The 21,672-nt window shown below is 43.3% G+C and overlaps 1 protein-coding gene across 1 annotated transcript in view; it reads right to left on the reverse strand.

Annotated features, from left to right (window-relative positions):
- LOC133122485 (disintegrin and metalloproteinase domain-containing protein 12) overlaps window positions 1-21,672 on the reverse strand; it is a 97,731-nt gene that overhangs the window by 64,349 nt on the left and 11,710 nt on the right. Inside the window, exons 2-3 of the mRNA XM_061232472.1 lie at window positions 16,390-16,511; window positions 13,967-14,040 (exon numbers count right to left, since the gene is read on the reverse strand). Coding sequence (XP_061088456.1) covers window positions 13,967-14,040; window positions 16,390-16,511 — 196 coding nt within the window. The remainder of the gene's footprint in view (window positions 1-13,966; window positions 14,041-16,389; window positions 16,512-21,672) is intronic.

Raw genomic sequence — 21,672 nt, forward strand, 5'->3', positions numbered from 1 at the left:
TAAAACGTAATGTCGCTGCCAAATGACCAATAAGAATTACAGAAACTTGTACAGTACAATATTGATAAATTCTTGATAGACTCTATCCATGTGGGTCTTGTGGCTATAGGCTAGGCTAGCTAGAGGGGGATCTTATAGGTCCAATATACGTTTGTGAGCAACTGCATGAAAACAGAAGCTCCGGACTTCACAATTTTATTTCAGTCAGGAAAATTTACAGGGCAGATGTTGCATCATTATGCTCAAAGGTTTTTCTAATTTCAGCCAGTTTGAGAGAAACACACTTTTTGTAGTTTTTGAATGTGCTTGACAAGTGGATGGAAGCCAGATTATTTTGCTGACTAAATGTTTAATGTGAATTGATGTGCTATAAAAAATAAGTTTGGGATTATTCCTTTAATCAACTATTGCTTTTGTTCTGGAAACAGATGTTGACACTTAGCATGCCATGTTTCTATCATTTTACAATGCATTACATCTTCACATTTTAATAAAAGCATATGGGATGGAAATTATAAAAATAAATACAAATCTTTTGGGCTTTTCCAAGTTTCCCTTTGTTTCCAACTTTTGGCCAACGAGGGCATTTTTAAATTGTTAGCTAAGGCCACTCATCACACTGCAAGCCAAGAATACCCACATTGCACAGGGGTTTACTAATCCAAGATTTCATTCTAGTTTACTAAAATAAAGCATTCTTTCCTATTCGCACAGTTCATGTATCAAGAGTACAGTATATTGTTTCCATAATAATTCTGCATAGTAACTATCCGTTTGGACAGTATGTGCTGTGTGCCACATCTGGGTGGGGATGGAGAATGATGATTAATGAAATCCATATCCTGGTCCTTCAAAAAGGCAACCAAGGCAACCCTTGTTGTGTGGCATATCTAAAAAAGGGTGGCAGCGGAACTACGGGTTGATGTTGTGATAAATGTGCCATTCATGTTTTATTCATGGTTTTCCATCACTGAGACAAAAACTAAAAAAAAATCTTTTTTTTGAAACGGGAAACAGAATCCAACATACAGTAAATGGGCTTGTGGACTCAAAAGCAGGGTGACATCGAGACCAAAGGCAGGATGGAAAGTCTGACTTCTTTCCAAAGAGCATCAGTTTGTCTAAAGAAAAGTGAATCATTGTTTGAGTTTCGTTTGAATGCTGGGGTAGCTGAAGGACCTTCTGCTGGAAACCACTCATTTTTAGAGTGGGTTGTGTTAATACACAGCATCAAAAAAGCCTCTGCAGCTTCCTATTAATGCAAATGTCTTAGATTGAAATGAATTGACCCCAGAGCCCACATCTATATTCAAAACAGCTTCACACTAGAACTAATGAGAGGCTAGGGACCAAACAATCAAACTCATTATTCTTTTAACATAGCAAACATATGCATAAAAACGTCCCCCCAATTAATTTAACCTGTCTGCCAAGCAGCATGCCAATTCCATTGTCCTGCTAGACCCCTCAGCTCTGTGGGTCTTCAGAGAAATCAAACAATTAAGACCTGAATGTAAATGTCCCCTGAAGACCTCAATGTCCCCTTCAAACTTGAAGTTAGACTGGCCCTATATTGGTGAGATGGTGGCTCTGTCTTGTTTTTATGAGGAATATCCTGTCTCAAGGTTTCTGGCAGATCCAGAGGCCACATCACGGGTGGAAAAGATTGCGATCCCTGACGCACAAGTGCACCGCCCTGATGTTCTGACAAAAAACAGAAAAAATGAATGAGGTGGAGAAAGGATGTCGGATGAGTGCCATGAGAGAGGAGATCCGGTGCATTAATAAAAGAAAGCCTTACACGAAAGCAAGCTGTCTCTCAGTCTCTCTCTTCTTAGTCAGTCTCTGAAGCGGGCACTCTCTTGCCCTGAAAAGTAATATCTCTGCTTCTAGGATGGTCACTGACCCATATAGTCTCTTTGTTAAATACCCCTATTGTAAGTGCAATATACTGCAATAACCTTAAATAAAATGCATTATCAGGGATATTACACACTTCATAACGTATGGGCAAATAGATAAATTGGTGCCGCTTTTAGAATTTGCAAGATTATTATAATTTTTAAAAATTCTGTAGAGCCTACTTTTTCAATACGAGCACAGTGGTCCTCACTCCTGGACCTGGAGAGCCGCAGGGAGTGGTTTTTGTTTTCATATCAGCAACCAATTCAGACAGAAATTAAGAAACCAGGTGAAGTGAGCTAACTGTGTAATTAACTGCTTTAATTGATCCACTGAGTAACAACAAAAACCAGCACACCGTGCGGTTCTCCAGGATGAGGAGTGAGGACCACTGCACAAGCATATTCCACTTCTGTAACGGTACACATTTTTTCCCACAAGTCTCTAGCATGCAAGATTTCTCTTCCTCGACAGTGTCTGACAACTCCAGGCCCTCTTCCTTTGATGTGTGCGGCTCCTCAGCAGCATTTGACGGCCTGACGTGTGCAGTCTCTCATCCTCAAATCTCAGACATTTGCCATCCCACTTCCTCAACATTCTCCCCAGCGACAGACTCTGACAGTCGCCGCCTCTCTTCTTCGAAAGCTTATGATACATGCGGTCTCCATTCCACCGGCAAAGCCTTCAGTCAGCAAAGTCACTTGTTCTTTGTCAAACACTGTTGATTTTCTGATAAGGAAACATGCCATTTATCACAGAGACTTGCGGGAGATGTAGAACTTCATTATCTGCAAAATGAAGTGCTACGGCTGAGATAAGGAGAGGGGCCATTTTCTGCAACTGAGCTCTGACGATCCTTGGAATGTGCCATGAGCCAACGCAAGCGAGTTGTTTTTCAAGGGTGGTGGAGAGAACTGTTATTTTACTGAGAAGTATGATTGTGTTTCATGGACAGCAGAGAAAGATGTCATAGTTGGAAAAGGCTGCGATGAGTAGTTTTCAACAGGGGTTCCGCCTTGACGGTACTAGGTCCCTGGCCAGACATGATATGCAATGACTATATACAGTAGATTTATGAAAACATTTCAAAATATAAAACCTTTAAAAATATATATCCTTTTAACTTATGATGGTATCGTGTGGATGCCTTTGACCCTAGGTGGGGGTTCCTGGAAAGATTAAAAACCACTGGAAGTGGTTATTAGAAGTACCATTATTTGTATTAGTTCATAGTAGTTCTTGTAATTTTATAATAATTTCTGAATTTTTCAAATGCAAAATGAAAAACTCTTTTCAAAAACTTTTACGAGTCGGGGCCCTTGTTTGGCCTCACACACAATGCAACAGCTCAGCATTGCTTGTAAATCACTGTCCAAATGCTCACTGCAAGCTGCAACGTCAGTGGTTCAAATCCGGCCATGTGACCTTTGTCGCATGACTCTCCCTCTGTCTCGCTCCCCATACTTCCCGTCTCTCTGCACTGTCCTGTCCAAAAAAGCCTGAAAAAACATATATCTTAGAAAATGTGCTGTCCTTCTGCAGACACGCTAGAAGAACTGTACAAATTATGTAAAGTACAAACAATCTGCTGGCTCCCCGGAGCCCAGGCCTCACAATAACCCCCCACTCCCCTAACTGTCCACTGCAGTCAGGCTCCCCAGCCAGGCCACACGTTGTTTTTATTGGCAGGGTGATTTTGTGACAAATGCTTGGCCTCCCATCGCTGGAGAAATTGGGTGAGATTGAAGAGGGAGGTCGGGGCCCCCACGTCGTGCTGGACTCCAGGCCCCTATTGGAGAGCACGAGCGGGGTCACAGGGTGACCAAGTCACCGCACGTCAGCGAGCACGTTCTCTTGCCGTCAGAAAACACTTCTGTTTGCGCATTAAGTCACTCATGCTAAGAGCATCTGCTAAGTGCCAGTCAAGTATAATAAAAAGGGAAGGACAAGGAACGGGAGAGAAAAAGACAGGGAGCCTAACAGACCAGACGCAAGCTAGCTGCCCTGCTGAAAAAAATAGCTCAAGCTAGGTTTCGAAACAGCTGGTTGACCAGTTCAGACCAACTCCCATCTTGACATGGTTCGACCAGCTCAAGCTATGTGTTGAAACCGCTGGCAGCTGGTCAACCAACTCAGACAAGCTACCAGCATTTGCTGATTGACCAGCTCATACCCAATTAGACCAGTTTATGACCATCTTCACCAGCTCAATTTTCAAGATGGCCAAGCTGGCACAGCTGGATTTTACAGCAGGGTGTCCAAAGTAACACCACTGTGATGTGCTCCCCTATACTTCTCCCCCTTCTCCCACCCCACTAGACACCCTTCACCCCACAGGGAATGGCTCAAGCAGCTCATCTTTCTGTTCTCGCGGTTTTGTGTAGCGGATAATCCCAGTGCGCTCCCTAATCCTGGTCTCTGTGAAAGCCATGTCCTCGGAGAGTGACTTAAAACCACACTGTAATTGTTAGGAATGAATATGGGGATGAGGCAAAAACATCTGCTCTGCACATGAATCAGAAAATCAGCCTTGTTTGTGTTAACAAATTCTTCTTAATTTCAATTTAGCCGGTTCTCAGGAACCTTTGTGTAGTATTGTCTTTATATGGTGGACTTGGTTTTGCATTTGGCATTGTACAGTTCTTTCAGAATTATTCATTACACCCATGCCAAACAGGCAAACAAAAAGATCCATATTGATGTACCATTGCAGGGGTACCCTTTTGTACTAGAGGTGAATAAGGGGACTATACCCCTATTCTCTGAAGTATAAGACAGCCAAGTTGTTCAGCTCTCACTTTCTCACACTCAGTTTATTATCAATAATAACAACATAATTCATAGCACAAGTTTTGCTGTGAAATGCATTTCCTTTTGTCCTTGTTTGCCAGCTGCTGGCCTTGAATGTTGGAGTTGGGGGGCAGTTCAGTTCATTGAGTTTTAATATATGGAATTGTGGGGACAGGAAGTCGGACAGAATATTGGCCAGTGATAAAGACGAGAGTGCTGACTCAAGCCGAATAGACCTGGCTCTCTGTCGAGCGTCAACCTCTTGGTCAGTGGCCTCACGACTGCGACTCTTGGAGGTGAAGTTTTGGACATAGCTACTGTTGTTTACCTCAGATTAGCATCTGAAATAAACATAGACGAGTGTTTCTACTTCAACAGGGGTTAGGAAGGGGTGAAAGGGTTGGAAACATCTCAGGGTGACAGGGACTAACACTCAGACAGAGCTCCAGCCACAAAGAACAGGCAGTACTTCAAAGAGCATCTGCCTTCCATCTTCAATAAATACTTCAGTCAAGCCATCCAAATGACCACATTCTCCCATTCTCCCCAATCCTGTGACAAATGTGTTTTTAGATAGCACCAAGATCCAAAACTCACAATTGCTGCTTCAGCTAATCGTCTACTTAATCACTGGATGTAAGGAAAAGCGTAGTTTATAGGGCCTTCAAAACTCACTTTAATTTCAGATGGCCTCTGGACACTGATGAGTCCACCAGTTTCTTCTGTTTCGTGCTGCACAAAATGTACCCCACAGTTGTTAACTGGCATAAAAGATTCCAAGTATTTTACATCATATTGTATAGGGGAGCTGTTTCTTTCCAAGACTAATATCTGGAACTTGGTCCTGAAGCTGTAAGAATTATTGGGAGTGAGAGGAACATGGAAGAGAAAGGCCATGGGGAAACTCCCTCACAGTCTGGAATATGTTTTGCATTCCTTTGATAAATGATCTTGCAGATAAATTTGAACATTGTGCCTCATTAACATTTAAGTTCTTAGCAGGCTTCTAGACGCACACACACATACACACACACACAATCACAAATATACACACACACAAACATACACGCTTACTGTAACTGTACATATGCTTTGCTTTATTTAAAAAAAACATTTCTTCACACCCATTTTATTTCAGCAACACCCGATTTATCAGTTAAAAAAAGAAAATCCTGAGAAGCACAAGGTTGTGCTGAAAAAGAAGGCCTTGACTTATTTAGCTTGTTGTTCCCATTTCACGCCATTTATTTTGTGTAACATGAACGGGGACAAACAGGGGTGGATGATACGCATGCAATCCATCACTATGTGGCAAAAGAAAACCCTTGACTGGTGACCCAGATACATGAGGTTAAAAACTGCAGATGGGGGCTGGTGGGGGCTGTCTGCTTCAATGATTCCTCAGATGGAACAAGCGAACAGCGGGTTTGTCATCAGCCAACCTTCCTGAGGAAAATATGGAAGCCATTCAACAAAGAAACATTCTGGAGCTAGATTACCCTTACTTAAGTAGAGATACCCAACAGAGGGGAAAAAAACCTTTCACAGCAGCGACGGGAAAGTTTATTGCACGTTTCCAACTGGCCATCCAATCAGCTTGTAGCCGAGCCTGAGAAATGCCTCTAACAGCTGGCCCTGGGGTCCCCAGCCTCCCATCTGGAAAAGCCCTCAGTGAAGAGTCGCCCTACAAAATGGACGCCAGACTGGGACGCGGCAGCGAGGGTTAGGGTGGGGGGTGGGAAGCTGGCCCAGGCAGAGCATCACTCACTCGTGGGCCTGGCCCAGTACCTCACGGGCGTGTATTCTGCCTGGACTCTGAACAGCACTGACTGCGGGATGCTCCCTTTCTGTTCTACACCCAGGGGGCATTGTACCAGAGACACATTCCAAGGGCGGCTGTGATTTATTAGGCCGCACTAATTGAGAAAGAGCACAGAGGAGCATGGCCTACCTTATTAATTATTGCTCTAAGCCTGGTAATAATTGGAGCTTCTGTGCAAAAGCAGCTCTTAGTGAAAGCAAGTCCCCTTCAAAGTTGGGGGGGGAGTGGGGTCACCAAATGTGCTGACCCCGCACCCCAAACCCCACCGCCCTGCACTCAGAGCACTGCTCTTCTGCACCCAGTCCCAGGCCATTCAGAGAGGAGTGGGTAGTGTGAGTTTGGGCTAAGGGAAATGGGACTCCAATCACTAAGCATCCCCAGGAAGTTCAGAGCCAGCAGAGAGAGACTGTGCAGTCTGTGTACCTCCCCCTCCCTTCCATCAGACCTGTGAGGTTAAGGGTGCGGTGCTGCTCAGTTATTCATCTTGGAAAAATGGCCGCCATGACTGCTCGCCTGCATGGAGCTATTTGACAGATCTTTATCTGGCCGTTACACTTTCTCTCCGGTAGATAATTCACACTGGCAGGGATGAATGGTGCTAGGGACAGCCTGTGCCCCTTGTGTCAAGCTCACATCTCTAGCCTGACAAAAACAATCCCTTTCTCTTCTAGCTCTGTGAACCTTGCAGGAAAAAGTGGTCATCTCCCCAGACAGGGTGACTGCACAGCTGAGGGAAAACACATCACTGTGCTGGTCAGCCATCTTTGTTCATACAGGTTCCCTCACTGCAAAAAAATGTCTGTCATTACAAGTGGTTTTAGACTTGTAATAAGACAACTTACTTTTTTCTTGCAAGTAGAACATATTAGCATATTAACATATTAAGTTACTCTTTGCTTGACAAGTTAAATGTTCATTCCATTGAAAAATATACACTTTATGATGCCTCCAAGGTTAAGATTGTTGTTAACTATACATAAAGACATATATTTTAACATTGCTTTGTCTTTCCTTTGTAGTTGTAGAGGTTGGAGGTGTGTGTGAGTGTGTGTCTGTGAGTGTCTGTCTGTCCGTGTGTGTGTCTGTGTGCATATGGCACCCCACCCAGGTAAATGGCCACCAGCCACCACTGGAATGAATGCAAAAGACCCACACCGGTCTAGACCTGGTGACATTGAAGGAGTTAAGGTACACACAAAGGCTTTTTACAGGCTTAGTAATCACACCCTCTCCATATCAGCCGATGTGTGGTGAGTGTTCTTGGGTGAAATGGCTGCCGTTCATGACCCGGTGATGGCTGAGGTGATGAAAGGCTTTGTAAAAACGGAATTCATAATTATTTCATAATATGTTTCTCGAGCTTACAGAATATTCCATCTACTTCAGACTGGGTTTGTGTCTGTGTCTCGTCTACGTCTCCTCTCTGGTCTGTTCTTGCTCAACTCCATGTCCACTTTTCCAGGGACATTTAACATTATGTTTTAAGTCTTGAAAGAGAGACACAAATGACTGTACACTGAGTGTTCAGAGACACAAAGCCATGTTTGAGACTCCAGAGGGAATCCTGCTGTTCATAACACTGACCATTTTAAGAAAGAATTCTCACAGGGTACAGACCCAAATACCCCATTTGCAGTTTTTAAATATATCGAAACTAAAATAAAGTGTTGAAAATGGAATCCATTTTAGGACACCAGGATAAGACAGTTATACACAAAAGCATAAAAGAGGAAAACTCCAGGGCAGTGATATTGTGAGCTTTCTCTACGACAAACATCCCACACAGAGTATCCCATAAGAGAAGATTCATACATCCTGTTCTCGCAGGTAATTTTCTGGTTATTTCTACCCCCAGTGCTACACAAGGGACATCCACAAGAAGATTGTGTACCTTGAACAAAAGCTCAAATTGCGAGAGGCTTAGACCGTCATGGGAACTGTATGATTTTCACAAGAAGGATGAAGGCACACAGCACAAACACGCGACACGCAAGTTTTAACATTTCCCTGGCAACTTACAAAAAGAAAAAACGAGAAGGCAAAATGAAGCACAAGTCTTTGCCCTCTTTGATTTTGTTTGATTTTTTAATCCCTCTTTTCTGTATCAAACACTGTTGACTTCTCCGAATTGTGCCCTTCAGCAATAGTGCTAAGATATACCCACAACAATGAGAAAATCTGACTCATATTTTAAAAATTCATTGATAATAAGCTGCATGATAAGACATAGCCAAAGTAAATATGCTATTTGCAGAAAGATTGTAGAATGTTATCAGAGTCCTCTAATTATGTGATGCAATGCATCCTGAAACATTGGAAGGTCACTAATTTACAATAACAATTCCACAAAAAGGAAAATTTAAAACAAAGAAGCTAGTAAGTGGCTACCAACACTAGCCATTCGCAAATTGATTGAACTTTTCACTTATTATCTACCAAACAGCTGACACATTACAATAAACAAATGCATGTAACATCTGCTCTCAACACAGTACCATTGGCGCTTCTGATATGTTGCACACACAGTAACAAAATCCCAGATGTAGACTTTCACATGGAGATGAGGTCTCATTTTTAAAAAGGAAATGTCATGCTTCGACAGGACAGAAAGATCTCAACGTGGCAGAAATTACTGCTGATTATGCACAGACACACTGCGCATACACAGCTTGCGGAAACACCAATAGGCCACTGTGCCTGGAAGAATGGTGTGCGTCCAGTAAATCAAAAAGTTTGCTAAAGCAATTTTGGTCCCAGACAGCAGTGACGTGGCTTCTTCTCAGGAACATGGCCGAGCCGTCATCAGTCCTCAAGCCGAACAATGAAAAGATAAATTGTTCTCAATCAGAAAGGTTTATTTTGCAAACTATTTTCTTGCAGAATTCAAGCCCCACCTTCTCAGGGTGACTCCAGGTCTGTTGGTAAGTCTTGGAGGAGCGCTGAGGGAGGTGGGGCGGCAGGTCTGCTGGATCACAATCAGAGAGGTTTTTTACTGAAAATCCCAGTGAGATTCCCACCAGCGAACGCTCCATACATACGTTCCATAGAGTCTGCAGGGGCCGCGCTACCAAACCGTGACCGCTCACTCCATTAAAGGAGAGACAGACCGGAAAGGACACAAAATAGCGTTTGCTACTTCTGGCTTCAAATGGATGAGGCGTTCACTCATTTCCCATGGGTGAATGCTTCATTCATACAGTGCAGCATGCTACTTCACCGTGACCACTCCATTAAGGTAGAGGCAGGGGAGAGGACCCTCTCTGCACACAGGCGAGCAGAAAACTCTTCTGGATAAGTCTGGATGTGTGCAGGTTAAAAATTAAATAAAAAAACCAAGGTCAAACCAGGCCTTTAAAGATCAAAGCGAGCATTTGCTCCATGTCTGCTCTTCGCACACTGAAATTGACCGGCATGATACTTATGAGGCCATGTTATTGATCTGTTTCACACTTCCACTTAGTCTCAAAGGGCCCGTTGAAATGATAAATCAGATACTCACTCTCCCACATGAAACCACGCAGCCCTGGCCTACACGTACACCAAAGTTACTTATTACTTGTTACTTATTACATTAGCCGGCCGTCCATCGTATCATGTTTGCGCAGTCAGGAGCACTAATGCAGCCAAACTTCTACATTGATAAAAGATGTTCCATATGCAAGCCCGTGTTCACAGATGTTAATCATAACAATGTTTGCTTTAGCAAGAGGATGGGTCAACCTCTTGTGTATGAATGTTTCATTTCAAACTGCGTGTGGTTTCCCATCCATGTCACTCGTGAAAAGAGATCCTCATGTCCGTAAACGTGAAATTTTGTTTTGCAAAAATAAATGCTGAACAGGGAAAAAAAAACACATGTTCTTGGTTCCAGTTGTTTTTAATCATTTCATTTGAAAACTTTTTTTCCTCAAGTGTCTGGCAGTGTTTTCACAACTGGTGTTCATCAGGGCTTACGGGGCTGGCTTGCCAACAATCTCCACTCTGGCCATATTCTCAGCCTGCAGTCCTTCCCTTGTGTCACTCCTGGTTCTGGCACTGAGATATCTGCCTCTCTGGAGCAAACAGCCTTGGGCTATCTGAAGTTTACCAGCAGTTAATAGCTTTCTCTCAGGGGCTTACATCCCTGGCTCTCTGAAGTCTACCAATGCTGTACTCACCCTTTCTTCTTCATGATGTGAAAAATATATTCCCTTTCAAAATATGCACAAATAAGCACAAAAACGATATAACCTGGCATTTCACTACTAGATATGCATCTCTTTGGATGTTATGGTATGTCTTTACCCCTGTGTGTTTGCATAACCGATGAGCTCAGTACTGTTCTTGGCAAATGATGTCTAACATGGTAACTACTCTAAATATACTGATTAAAGGACGTAGATCTTAATGTCGGGAAAATCTACTGGGCTCCCACGATACTTGTTCAATAAAAGCTCTCATCACAAATGTGGGCGCAGCACTATGACCAACTCATCGCTGGCTTGCATCATCATGACTGGTTTGCATCAGGACTAAACAGTAGATTAGTCAAATAGGAGCCACCGCAGGAGGACACAATTGGCTTAATCCTGCCAGGGCTTGGATGAGCTCAATTTGGCTATGGTTCCCATAGTTACTGGCCAGGTGGTCCCGCTGACCTATTAGCACCCCTCCCTTTTCAGAACATGAGGACTTCTGTAGCACAATTCACCTCAGGCTACCAATTGTTGCAGAAATCTGTGGAATAATCAAATCACACCGGTCCTGTTGGCATGAAGGAAATTACACGCTATACATCATATTAATCCCATGGAACCAAGGCTTCCAAACAACAAAGGTGCACATTATATTTACAAAGCCAATAGAACTCTTACAGCCAGAAGGTAAATTATATCACCTTGGTAGCAGGAACGTTTCCCCATCGTTCTGTTCCCATCCCGAAGAGTTGTACTTGCTAGACGTGCTTGCTGTGGCCAATACATTTAACCTTGGCTTGGATTGCTTGGCTTGGCAGTTCTAGGCTCGTTTGGATGTTGTTAACAGTAATCATATCCATCTTCAAACAGTGTGTGGGAATAGAGAAGTGGAGGTTCCTATTATTTCCCATGTATGATTGATCACTAAAGCCTTTGTAAAGAAAGATCTGGAAATAAAATGTAAAGGGCCAGTGTGCTTATGTACACTGTGGGAACATCCAGATTTGCTCTAAATCTCAAAACACAAACTTTGAACCAATGAACCAAAGGACAGAGCCACATTCATCTATCAGCCAGCAATTCAGATGAAAATCTAATGGCTTGGAGAGGAGGGGGGGCTGAGGGAATGAGACTTGCAAGTGTGCTGTTCTCAAGGGTCAAATATTGTCAGAGAAAATGGGAAAAAACAGAAATGGGCATCCGTGCCAATGTTTCCTTATCCTGTCTTATAAATGTAACACATTACTTGGAAGCTCAGTGCAGCTGAAGTGTTACTTGGATATTGATTTTACACAGGTCTCCTTTTCTGGGGAACTCTCAATTTCACAACGTAAACAGCTTCATCTGCTGATTCCGCTTTGGCCAAGGCCCTGACCTGATGGTTGGACCACAGATCAGTTTCCCAATTAAGTCTTGTCATCTTCCCTTCAACTGCCATGATTTCTTGTAGTCTTGTACCCCATCCATGGCAAACTCTGGAGGCGTAAAACAGCACTCTCCCCTCCTCAAATTCTGGCCCCACTCCTTCCTTCTGTGAGATCTGATACCATTGTGTGATAACGCCGCAAGCCTTTGCATATAATTGCTAAGACAACCTTTGAAGTACAGCTAACCCTCCTATTATGTTTGATGTCAAGTTGACCCCATTCAGAGTTTGACATCTCTTAAAAACCAGTTAACCATTTTTCAGACTGTATCATCATACAATGCATCATAAACATGCAATAAACATAATGCTATGTTTTCAGAAGTCCTGTGCCAACTTTGCATGTGTTGTATGGGCCTATTTTGACCCTCTGTAACTGTATAAAATGTCATAAAATATACAATCTTTTTTTTTTTTGCGGATTATTCTGGTGGCACTTTCTAATACAGGTGCCTCACTACCTCAGACTGTAAAATGAGGCTCTCACAGATTTTTCCTATTAAATATTTCTGGATAAAAGGCTAGTCATTTGGAAGACAATACGAAGGCAACAAACAAAGTGTCAAAATGTTTATTTTGCAATAATTTTGCGTTTATTTAAACTGTTGGGGTCAATTTGACGCCAAACATAAAAGCGGTCATAAACTCTTAACATAAATTAATTCCACAAAATATTACATTTCAATTCACAATTTGAATCAGTGCAGATGTTCAGGGAGAAAAATGGAAGCCTGACTGGACCATCTTTACAAAACCTATATACTGCAATATCACGTGTATATTTATGGCAGGTTTTATTAATAATTTGTTCTGCTGCTTATGAGAGCTTTACAACCTGCCATATGTTTCTGGCTTTTATACTCCCTCTCCCTCAGTCTAGGTGTCAAATCACTCCACTGCCATACAGCTCAAAGTGCATGCTGGGAAATATCCAGTAACGGCCCCCCTTGCAGCAAAGGTATGTGGGAGGTGTAGAGGTGGCCATTTCATGCCTCACAGCCACTGTGGGGGTGAGCAGGGCCTGCCTCCCATATATCCCTCATTAAAGCCATCCCACCACCCCACCACCCCCACGCATTCACCCAAGTCTGTCAGCGAGGTAAATCCTAGTGAAACAGCGCTTGCCCATTTACGGTAGGAAATTAGAGAGCTCTGGAGAGAGCGGTAGGGCTGGACATTCGAGGGTGGCAATTTCACTGTGGGTGTCCATGTCATTGCGGGTCCCATACAACAATACAACAGTCCGCACATCAACAGACTCTGTTCTGCACAAAGGGAGGGGGCACGGTGAGGGAAAGAGAGTGGGGGCTTCGGTTGTCGCAAGGGGTCAGCAACACATTCACACATGACCGAATGCTTTTTATTCAACACTACTGGGTCACAGGGGATATGCTTTGTCTGAATCTTTGTCTGGAGCTGTTGAGTTCTCTAAGAGTTGGACAGAAATGTTCCATTACCTAAAAGGTGCTCCGCGGGACTCTGTCTGAGTTGAACCCAGCACCTTCCTTTCTGCTGAGACTGATTGCACTAGCATACATCACACTATTTCCTACTGCGGATTTGTGACAGTTGGTGTGCAGTGAAAAATGTAAGAGAACAACAAGGCAAAAATCATCACTTTTCTCCAGCAATGCCAGGTTATTTTTGTATTCAAGCACTATTATCTTTGAAGTGTACATCCGCGGTCGAAAAACATGATTGCCTCTTGGTCTAAAACAAAGGGTTTTCCATCAGAACTGTGCGCTTGGCCACAACCTCTGCTGTTGCCCAAGGCATCACATATGTCACTGATTTGTAATCCAACATTTCAAATGCCCTGTTTGTGTAATGAAAGTAATTAGGAAAACTTACTCATTTTTTTCCAGAGCTAGGACCAGCTGTTCACCTTCAGCTTCAATCAGTAACTTCACAGATGCAGGGTGGCTCTGAAATCAAAACAGACCAATATTGGCCACCTGATGGACAGCTTTTTTAATACAATGTATTATCACAAATAAGTTCTCCTTAGCAGTAAGACCAGCATTTTGGACACTTATTAGCGACTGATTTTCATCAAAATTGTTATTTATTTTGTATTGGAATGTCACTACATTTTTGGCCACTATGGTTGATTATTTTATGAGGAGGTAACCGTGTCCAGATTTGTAGTATTTTCACAGCAGCTCAAAATAATCCTTTCTGTTCAGTGTTTCTTTATTTAATAACTGCTGCTGCGATAGATCCTCAGTGTTCTCAGTGCAAGAGCCCAGACGGATAGATTTTATACTTCAGTTCCATGAGAATTTAAACATGCCCAAACTTCAGACTTCACACACTCTACAGTTATGTGTCTGTAAAGAAGTGTGTAAAGAATACAGGGAGGGGGCATGGCAGGGAAATCCTCCCACACACACACACACACACACACAAGTAAACACAGTGCACACACAGATACACACACACACACACACACACACATACACACAATATAAGTGCTGGAAAGGTCCTCAATGCCACATCTCCAGACACTACGCCACTGACCCATAAACAATTAGTGCACATTCAACTGGCAAGTTGCCAACTACCCTACAGTATTGAACATTAAATTAAGGCAAACAAACTAGAACAAGACAACCACACTGAGCATTAAACTGCATTAAACAAACAACTGCAAAGCACCATCAGCTTTGAAAGATGATGTTAATCAGATGTTTGGGCTAGGATAATGGCAGGGAGGGGAGGACTGACCTCAGCCCACCACCAGTGTCCAAGACTATCTCATCAGCTCACTGCTCCCAAATTGCACAGCATTAAACTAAACACATTAAAGCTGATCCAGCCGAAAAGGCTGAGTAGGATGAAACACATAAGACCAGCTAAAACCATATTTTTCTGCTCTAATTTAGATATGCATTGCCGTTTCTTAGTTTAAGCTCTTAACCCTCTTATGAAAGCATGTAATCAGTCTTGTATTAGCCTTTCTACTATGTTTTTGTCCTGGAATGCTGTTTATCTATATACTGTAACAAATCTTCATGCCATGCCATAAGAGGGTACTTGGGTTTTATATGTGTTTGTTTGCTGTCTGTAATAGCTGGCCAAGCAGCAGAACCGGCTTTCTCCGGCTTTTCGGCTTTCTGTTCATCGATAGCCCGATTGTACAGGCCCACCCATGGGTTACATGGTGTCCTATTATTTTCTCTGGGCTTCACTCTATTATCAAAATGAAGGGAAAAGAAACCTTTTCTGATTCTATTTTCTGTATTTAGCAGCACATTCTCCTGGGTAAGATTCTGTTAGGTGAATTTATATTTCAGACATAATATATCCCATTCCTTTGATAATAATTAATAAAGCATTTTGCTGTGACCTTTATGTCCGCTGGTATGTGCTCATTAAAAGGGATGTTATAATATGAGGCCCATAATGTAATCACAAAAAAACTCACTGAGTTAAACTTTCTTTTTGCCCCATTGCCTTTTCCCCTGCTTCATTTAACCAGGAAAAAGGATCCACTGACTGTGCTAAGTGTTCTGGAAAACATAGTTGGCTTTTTGAGAATTTCTGGGAGTGCCTGTAAGCCCGTTCCACAGCAGAGGATCCTGAATGTCAATCGTATTAATGTTTCTGTGCACTTAATTGTACATCCCAGCTCAGTCCTCAGACCACGGATTCTGCCTTGTGAACCTACAGCAAGTTCAAGTTTGCAAAGATTTCTGTGAACTTTTAACACCAAAAATGTGCATACCATTATAACCATTGGTTTTTACTATTTTAGCAATAAAACCAAAACTTATGAGCACACTATGACAGAGGGAGTTTAACCCCATCCAAATGCACGTTTCAACCCCTGGAGTCTAGACAGAGAGAGGGTGGGGCATTAAATATAGCTACTATAGCTGTATGTCCTCAACTTTGAGTTATGAATCTAATTTCCACATTTTAAACAAAGATATTTATAATACTTATCTGATCAGAACCTTTCCTGTTTTTATTTCATACAGTTGTTTGTTTCATATTCGAATACTTTGCAGCGGGAAGAGGGATATAACTCTGAGTGTGCACTCAATGTGTAGCAGTGGTGTTCCTTACAGAAAGAGAGCTATCAGGTAAGTAAAGGAGAATTCCCACGATGCCCAGTCCCCAACTTGTTGATTATGTTGTCAGTCAGCTAAGAAGTAAGGGCTCATGAGCGCTCACCTTTGAAAACTCATTTTGTGAGCCCGATAGAGCCCGGTGTCCGAAAGGGCACAGCAAATAAGCGAGTAATGAGTGTAGAAGTTGCAGGTGGTTACCATGGATTGCAGGAGGCTGGCAGGTCTCTGCTCTCCTCTCAGCAGCAGGAAAGGTACTGTTGTCTCATAGCGTTCCAGTTTTCCCATGGTGCTTTGCTGCTCGGGTGGATGCAGACTGTTCCCTGCATAGGACATAAATCACATATTACGACTAATGAGTAGGACACATAATCTTTACTTATGTACATGATCATTGTAGATGTCTTAAGCATTTTAATACAGACAGTTCAGGAGGAAAGGGGTAATGCTTTATCTAACTGGGTAGACTAATGAACTAATTAGGGTGACCACCAGGCATTTCACGGGACAGTCCCGAAAATGGAACGTTTGTCCCGCGTCCCGCATGAACAGAGCAATGTCCCGCATTTCAAAAATCATGGTCAAAAAAAAAAATATGTAGTTCCTTTAATGCCTCGCTCCACTTACCCTCTTATATTTAAACAAGACTAGGCAAGCCTAGCTCAGCTGGACCCGGATGCAGCTAGTTGTTATTGGGGAGACGTCATTGGTTAAAAACATTTTTTGATAACGCGTGCATCTGTCAAAAATCAATGTGCATGCGCAGCCGTGGCGTGGTGCGTCGTTTTTATGTGGAGAAGACAGCTGAAAATAAAGTTTAGCTAGCAAAACAAGAAAATGGAGGAAACTCCTAAGAAAAAAAGACTCTGCTCATACAACAGAGACTGGGAGAGGAGATATACGCGGCTGAGATCTGCTTCAGACGATCCCCAAAAGGGCGAGTGCAGGATTTGCCGCCGGAGTTTCACCATCACCCATGGAGGAGAGGGGGACGTTAAGAGGCATGGCGATGGTGAGGCTCACAAAAAAAATGCACAGCAAAGGAATACTAACACTAGTATGACAAGCTTTTTCTCAAAACCTAAAGACAGCAACACAGATAAAGTCACAGCGGCTGAGGTGACCAGTGTCTACCATAAAGTGCAGCATGGCTTATCATATAGATCTGGCGATTGTGGATCTAAACTTTCCCCTGTCATGTTCCCCGATTCAGAGATAGCTAAGAAACTAGCGTGCGGACGCACCAAGAGCGCAGCTATCGTTACCGATGTACTTGCACCTGCATCCGTGGAGACATGCTTGAAACACTTAAATACACCAATGGTTGCAGACAAACCAGATTCTCTTCCATTTTTCTCAATTGCGTCTGATGTGTCAAACCACGGCACTACCAAGCTATTCCCACTAGCAGTGCGATTTTACACCCCAGAGCTTGGCGTGCAGAACAAATTGTTGGACTTTTACGATGACCACAAGGAAGACTCCGACGCGATATTTAACCAGGTCGTTTCGAGGCTCGAGGAGAGCAACCTGGGGTTAGAACGGGTCTCTGCATACTCGGCAGATAACGCCAGCGTGAATTATCTGTGTATAAAAAGTTAAAAGACAAGAATGGTGCAATCATCAAAGCCAACTGCGTGGCCCACATTCTGCATAATTGTGGGAGGAATTCAGGTGACAAGCTTAAAGTGGACATCGAGAGCGTAGTCACGAAAATATACAACCACTTTTCAGCATCCGCTAAACGTGTCCAAGAACTGAAGGACATTTTTGATTTTGTGGATGAGGAGTACATGACGCTTTACAGACACATACCAACACGGTGGCTCAGTTTGTGGCCAGCTGTCAAACGGCTTCACGACTGCTGGCCTGCTGTCAAAAGTTACTTTTTGTCCCTTGGAGAAGACAGCAGTCCAACAACACTTTGGAAGTTTTTCGCAAATGACGAGGATGGCGAGGGAGTGCCCTGTGAACTGCAGGCATACCTGATGTTTTTTCAGAATAGCTTAAAGCTTTTTTACGACGCAGTACTTGAAGTTGAGGGGAATGAGACAACTGTCTGTGAGCTTTTCGAGCTCATGACCAATCTAAGACTGAAACTTGAACAAAGGTCAAAGGACCGTTTTTTTGGATTCCAGACCAGCGCTCTCCTGCAGAGGTTTCCTACCGCACAGACTGCTGCGATCGAACAGGACTTTCTAATGTTCTATCAGAGAGCACTCGCTTACCTAAACAAATGGTTTGATTTTTCTGATCAGAATTACCTGAAACAGATCTCATGCTTGGGTCTCAAGACAGAATTCAGCTTCCAAGAACTTTGCGAAGCAGCTGAAGCTCTTAACATGAGCAGCAAACTGGACATGGACCAGTTTTACGATGAGTTCTGAGTTCTGTTGCCACGGGTGAGAGAAGTCGCAGCGACAAGAGATCCTGTCACAACAAACTGGACAGCACTGCTCAAACACGCAATTGCGCCAAACATGACTACTTTGGTATCCTTCGCATTAAGCATCCCGGTCACCAACGCTTTTGTCGAGAGACTGTTTTCATTGATGGTGGGGGCCTGGACCGAACAAAGGAACCGCTGCAGTGTTGAGCTCATCAAAAGCGAAATACAAGTGAAGATGAACTACAGCTGCACATGCCAGGAGTTTTACACCCATGTGCTAAAAGGGAAGGCCCTGCTAGATGCTGCCCGTTCCAACAAGAAATACAATTTCAAGCACTGAATCAGGTAAGAACAGTTAATTTACAAGCTTGTTTTAAAAGCAACGGTTCAAGATGCAACAATGTATTTGATTCGATACCAATACGATTCGATACTGGTATAGGGCGAATCGATATCGATATATTGCTATGTTATATGATGAAAATGTACACAACAGTGTATCATCTGATTATTCTGATATGACAATGTGCATTACTGATGTACTTTAGGGCCCGTTGTCTCCGTTACGTCCGTTATTATTATTTCCCTCTCCCATGTGTCCCGCATTGTCCCGCAAAAGCAGTTCTGCTGTCCTGCGACTGAACAATTTTGACCTGGTCACCCTAGAACTAATGTAGAGCCAATATTGTATTTGTAACAAAATAAAGGGTATAATTACATTGTATTTACAAAGCACATTTAAGACAACAATAGTTGCACACAATATATGCATATGGAATAGACAGTATATATGTATGCAAACATGAACACACAGGACAAAACATAAGCATTTAAAACACATATGTGTATGCAGAGAAAAGCAGATATGCATATAGCCTTTCCCCAACACATTCCTAACGCCCAACCTCACTCCTGTATCGAGCTTTCAGGCCCCCGCAGGATCTTCCCTGCAGTAAAACGAAGAACACTGCGAAGCTAATTAACCAACCACCTCCAGCATCAAACGCTGAGATTTTCAATCTCCGTGGAAACCATCTTCATTTTTCCACTAGACTACGTCTTTTATAGTCCACAGCAGGTTTGATTTGCATACTGTTGAGCGGAAAGGAGTTTGAGGGCTTCGCGGCGGAGTTCGAGCCGTCTCGATGATGATTACGTGACTATCAAAGCCTGAACAAGATACGCGATAAGAAGGAAAAGCAGGGCCCTGCTGCTAAGCTCATCCCAGGAATTTACACTGTATGCAAGTCTGTGCCATTCTGCTGGCTACCTCTAGCCCAATCCTTTCCCCACACTGAGTCTAAACCTGAAAGAGACAATACCACCCAGACAGACTATACTCTCCAAGAAGCAAAGACCCTGCCGTTAAGCTCATCTTAGGCATGTACACTCTGTGCAAGTGGTCCCAGATGACAACTGTCTGTACCATCCTGCTGGCTTCTTGTGGCCCAATCCCTCCCCTCACCGAATCTAAACCTGAAAGAGACAATACCACCCAGATAGACTCTACTCTCCAAGAAGCAAAAACCCCGGCGTTAAGCTCCTCTGAGGCATGTACACTGTCCGCAAGTGGTTCCAGGTGCAAACTGTCTGTGCCATCCTGCCGGCTTCTCCGCTCCAAGAAGCAACCACAGGCCACCAGAGGACCCAAACCCGCATTATCATTTAGAGATTTCCACAGCAGCTTAGCCCAAAGGCAGTACCCATTACTCATCAAGCAGTAAAGTAATATTAGGGCCCATATTAATTAAAACTGCATCTGAACAGCATCTTGGTGTTCATTTTGTCTTTGCCGTCAGCTCTTTATTTTGGGATAAAGCCCAGCAGTCCCTCTGTCTACTTTTCTTTGTGTGAGACTCTGACTCACCGTTTCCAAAAAGTGCATGCATGCGGGTGTGTATTTGGGACGTGAGACTGAGTGCGCAGAGAATATATCATTATGCTGCTATGTGAAAGGCCAAAGGGTGTCTAACGTTCATGGCGGTGGATCTCGACTACAGCGGAAGACTGGAATAAAAAGGGTTGAGGGGCCTCCATTTCTTTCCTGATGATTCTACTTAGTGTGAGAGCACAGTTGTGAGACTGTTAAAATAAATTTCACCCCTCCAATCTGTCCTTCTGTGCTTTCGGGGATGGCTGGGATCGACTCCTTTTTCATAGCTGGCTTATTGTCCAGCACCCGCTTGTCTGTCCAGCTGCACTAGTCAAGGTGTGGTCTCCTTGGGTCATTGCTAAACATGCTCAGAAGAGACCATACCTAGCTTCAAAAACAACTTCATGTAAAGCTGCTGGATCGGGATGCGAAGGGGACCATGCACCATTGGGTGTGTAAGTCTGTGTGCGTGCGTGTGTGTAATAGAAACAGACAGAAAGGAAGAGAGAGAGAAAGAGAGAGAGAGAGAGATATCTGGAGCACTGATAAACAGCACTGATACATATACATATACCAGTGTTTTAATACTACACTTTATGTGCCATTGTTAATTGCTTTGGCAATACTGTTTGCATACAGTCATGTCAATAAAGCATTATTTAATTGAATTGAGCGAGAGCGAGTGAGGGAGAAAGGGAAGGCGGGAGGGAGAGAGATATCTGGAGCAGTGATAAACAGCACTGAAACTTCCCGATGGCAGAGCAGCACTCCTCAGACAGAAGATCATCACTCACACCTGAGCTGAGCTGCCTGGAATAACCAGGTCAGCAGCAGCAAGGTTTGGCCTGACAGCGTTTGTCGTTCTTTTACAAGTTTGTCTCAGCAGCACAGCCAGTTCTCTCCTCTTTCCCTGTGCCTCAATTCTGACACACTCCAAAAACGAGACACACAATGACAGTAGCGCATTTATAACTCATCAAAGACCAAAAAACCAATGGGTGGTTTTCTCAGCGCCATGCATTAAAAACCTTTCATTCTCCGTTGTAAATTTTGTAACGAGGGTGAACATTAACCGCTGTCTGACATTGATTTGACAGCCTAATTTTCCACGAATTTGGATAATTTTAGTAAAGCATGAAAAGTGAGGTTGAGAAGAGTCAGCAACCTTTGTGATTGGCCTGCTGTAGAAGCCACAGACTGCTATAAGTCTGCAGTAAACCTA

Source organism: Conger conger, chromosome 2, assembly GCF_963514075.1.
Source record: "Conger conger chromosome 2, fConCon1.1, whole genome shotgun sequence".
NCBI classification, from domain to species: domain Eukaryota; kingdom Metazoa; phylum Chordata; class Actinopteri; order Anguilliformes; family Congridae; genus Conger; species Conger conger.